The sequence below is a fragment of the Gossypium arboreum genome, chromosome 13, assembly GCF_025698485.1.
Source record: "Gossypium arboreum isolate Shixiya-1 chromosome 13, ASM2569848v2, whole genome shotgun sequence".
Classification (NCBI taxonomy): Eukaryota; Viridiplantae; Streptophyta; class Magnoliopsida; order Malvales; family Malvaceae; genus Gossypium; species Gossypium arboreum.
In genome coordinates, this window is record NC_069082.1 from 111,689,120 (window position 1) to 111,692,085 (window position 2,966).

Sequence of the window (2,966 nt, forward strand, 5' to 3'; positions counted from 1 at the left end):
TTCTGACTAAGCAAACATGAAAAGAAAATACGAAGAAAACTGAATAGGAAAAATTGTGTCTCTAAGTTTGCACACCAATTTCGATGACCCCAAGGTTGCTTATATAGGCAACGAGCTACTTAGTGACCACTCAACCCTAGATACAATTAGATACCAATTAATTCAATATTCTTATAAATGTTAAGGTCCAAATATGGAAATACCCCTACCATCGCGCGTCGTCATGACGTGGGAAGGTTCCTCGTCACGATGTCCCCACTATGAAATCCTTCCCATCTTTAGCATGTCATCATGATGAGAGGGCACTCCTCGTCACGACGTCAAGTGCTTTCCCAGACTTGGCAAATTCGTTAGTCTATTGGGCTCCCTTTTCTCGCGGCCCGATCATCATCCCTTGTATTACGTGAATTGACATCTTACACACTTAAATGGTCCATTAGTCACTTAAAAAGCCCGAGTTGGCCTTACGGGTCATTGAAATAGCAGAAAATGCGTGAAACACTTATTTTGATTGATATTTAGTTCCTAACCTACTAATACTTAAAATATAATAATTAATTATAAAATGCCTAGAAAACAAGCTCTTTAAGTGCCGAAATGTACTTAAACTACCACTATAATTGGCAGCAGGTCACTCGTACCTACTAAACCCACAAGAAGGAAACCTCTCTTTTTATTTGTCAAGTTGTTGTGCTTGTAGTGTTTGCTTTGAAATTTTTATATCCCATGCTCATGGACAAAATACTTTCGTATACTTTTCGAAGGGATGAATATTGTTGAGCTTTTATGGATAACTAATATATATTGGGTTTGGCAATCAAGAATCGATGCTCTGTGTTTACTAAACGAAATTGAAAGAATTATTAGGTTTAGCAGTGTAGAAATCAATCATAGTTGTGTAGCTAAATAGATGAGATGATGCAAAGACATGGTTTTGCATTAGTTTCTTTTATGTTTTTTAATTTTGGATTTTAAATACTTTTTCTCACATAAAAAGGAAAAATTGTTCATGTTTAGTGCTTCAAATTAAAATCATAAATCGAAGGATAGAATATTTTGGTAATTAAATTCTATATCTTCTATAAATTTTAAAGCATTTTATTTTTTCATAATTTTGAATATTTTAAAATTATACATTTTAAATTTTTATGTATTTATAAATAGTAAGGATTAAATTTACAAAACTATAAATATCAAGGGCTATAAAAGTTATTTTGTCTTTTCCTATAAATGGCCTCATCAACCAGTAACAGCAAAATTGGAAAGAAGTTAGCTCAGGGGTAAGGTTGTTAAATAGAAAAAATACAGGAATTCAATGACTCAAAACTAAAATACATGGATTAAATTTAAATTTTGAAAAAATACAAGGACCCTTGAAATATTTAAACCTAAACAGAAAATAAGCAATTACCATTAATAAATTAATCTAAAAAAAATAAAAAGAAGGCGGCGAAGAGACCTTAATTAATTCCTCTAGATTGTTTTCCTAATCCCGCAAGAACTGGAACTCTGAACGTAAATAAATTCCCCCACCAGCTTGAGCTAACTTGCGTCTAAACAAATAGTTCAGGGTTTCTCAAATCTTGTTTTTTTGGGTTCAATTCTTCTTTCTTTTTTATCAGAAACAATCCCATGGCCATCAAAAGAAAACAAGGTTTCGCTAATGCTGAAAACCTGATAACCAGGTATGTTTTGTCTGCTTTTCTTTTTTACTTTGCCGACAAGTAACCTCAATTGACCTCATCTTCGTCTGTTTTTTTGTTTTATGTTAGGGGCGTAAAAGCCAGAAGAATAGACGAGGAAGACCTAGCCGACAGACTCAGTGAGTTACCGGATAATGTTATTTTGCACATCATGTCATCGCTTCCGATGAAAGAAGCAGTTCGAACATGCCTTCTGTCAACCAGATGGAAGGATCTTTTTACTTCCATATCCAATATTGAGCTCGATGGAGTTCTAAGGAAGAGGAGGGCTTTACGTAATAGATTCATGGAATTTGTGGATGGATTTCTGTCCTTGCGTAAGGATATCAGTGTGGACAGATTTCGCCTCTGCTATGGACCCGGAATTGATCATCCCAAGATCAATGAATGGATACCGTACGCAGTAAGGCATGGCGTTAGAGAACTTGAATTGATCTTTCAAAGTGGAACCTTCGAAACAAGACATTTCACTGACCTGGAATTCTGGGTTTTCACTTGTAAAACACTGCTCACATTGAGATTATTCAACCTTCCAAGTCTTGTCCTGACTATTCCCACCCATTGTTGTCTGCCGAATCTCAAAGGTCTCCATCTTACTTTTCTGAAATTCTCTGATAATGAATCCATTAGAAGGCTACATTCGAGCTGCAATTCGCTGAAGGAATTGCTTGTTCAATCATGAAGTCCATCTTATTCTGTCCAACCACTTTCCTTTTACATTTTTTTTTGTTTTTATTACTTTTCACTTAATTAATGTTTAGGTAGTTTAAGGATAATATAACGTTTATGGGCAAGAGTTGAGATATCAGGTTTTACAAGTTTACAAACTGGTTTGTGGTTACTTTCTATTTCTCAAAATTTACTTGTAAACGGTGTATGTGGTAATGAGTTTGTATCCAAGACCTTCTTTTTTTTACTTATGCTTTTACTTGTGTGTAGGTGTGAGCAAAACTCGATTCGATTTAAAAAAATCGAAAAAAAATTAAATTTTGATTTAAATTAATCGAGTTATTCGAGTCAACTCGAAATTTTTTTTCGAATTTCAAGTTCGAATCGAATTGAGTTTTAGAATTTAAATAACTCGAATAATTTGAATAAACTGAATATTAAATTATAATATTTTAAAATTTTACTCCAAACTCTCAAACTTTTTTACTTTTCCCTTAACACTTTTACTCTGTTCATATCTCACCCCCATCTACCCCAAACCCATTTCCCTTCAATTTTTTTTGAATATTTTACCTCCAAAATTTTACTCTCCAT

The 2,966-nt window shown here is 33.7% G+C and overlaps 1 protein-coding gene across 1 annotated transcript; it reads left to right on the top strand.

Moving 5' to 3' along the window:
- Positions 1-1,446: 1,446 nt before the first annotated feature.
- LOC108463529 (putative FBD-associated F-box protein At3g50710) lies at positions 1,447-2,619 on the top strand. Its single transcript, XM_017763457.2, has 2 exons — positions 1,447-1,685; positions 1,773-2,619. The coding sequence occupies exons 1-2, from the start codon at positions 1,633-1,635 to the stop codon at positions 2,383-2,385; spliced, it is 666 nt and encodes a 221-aa protein (XP_017618946.1). The 5' UTR covers positions 1,447-1,632; the 3' UTR covers positions 2,386-2,619.
- The last annotated feature ends 347 nt before the right edge of the window (positions 2,620-2,966 follow it).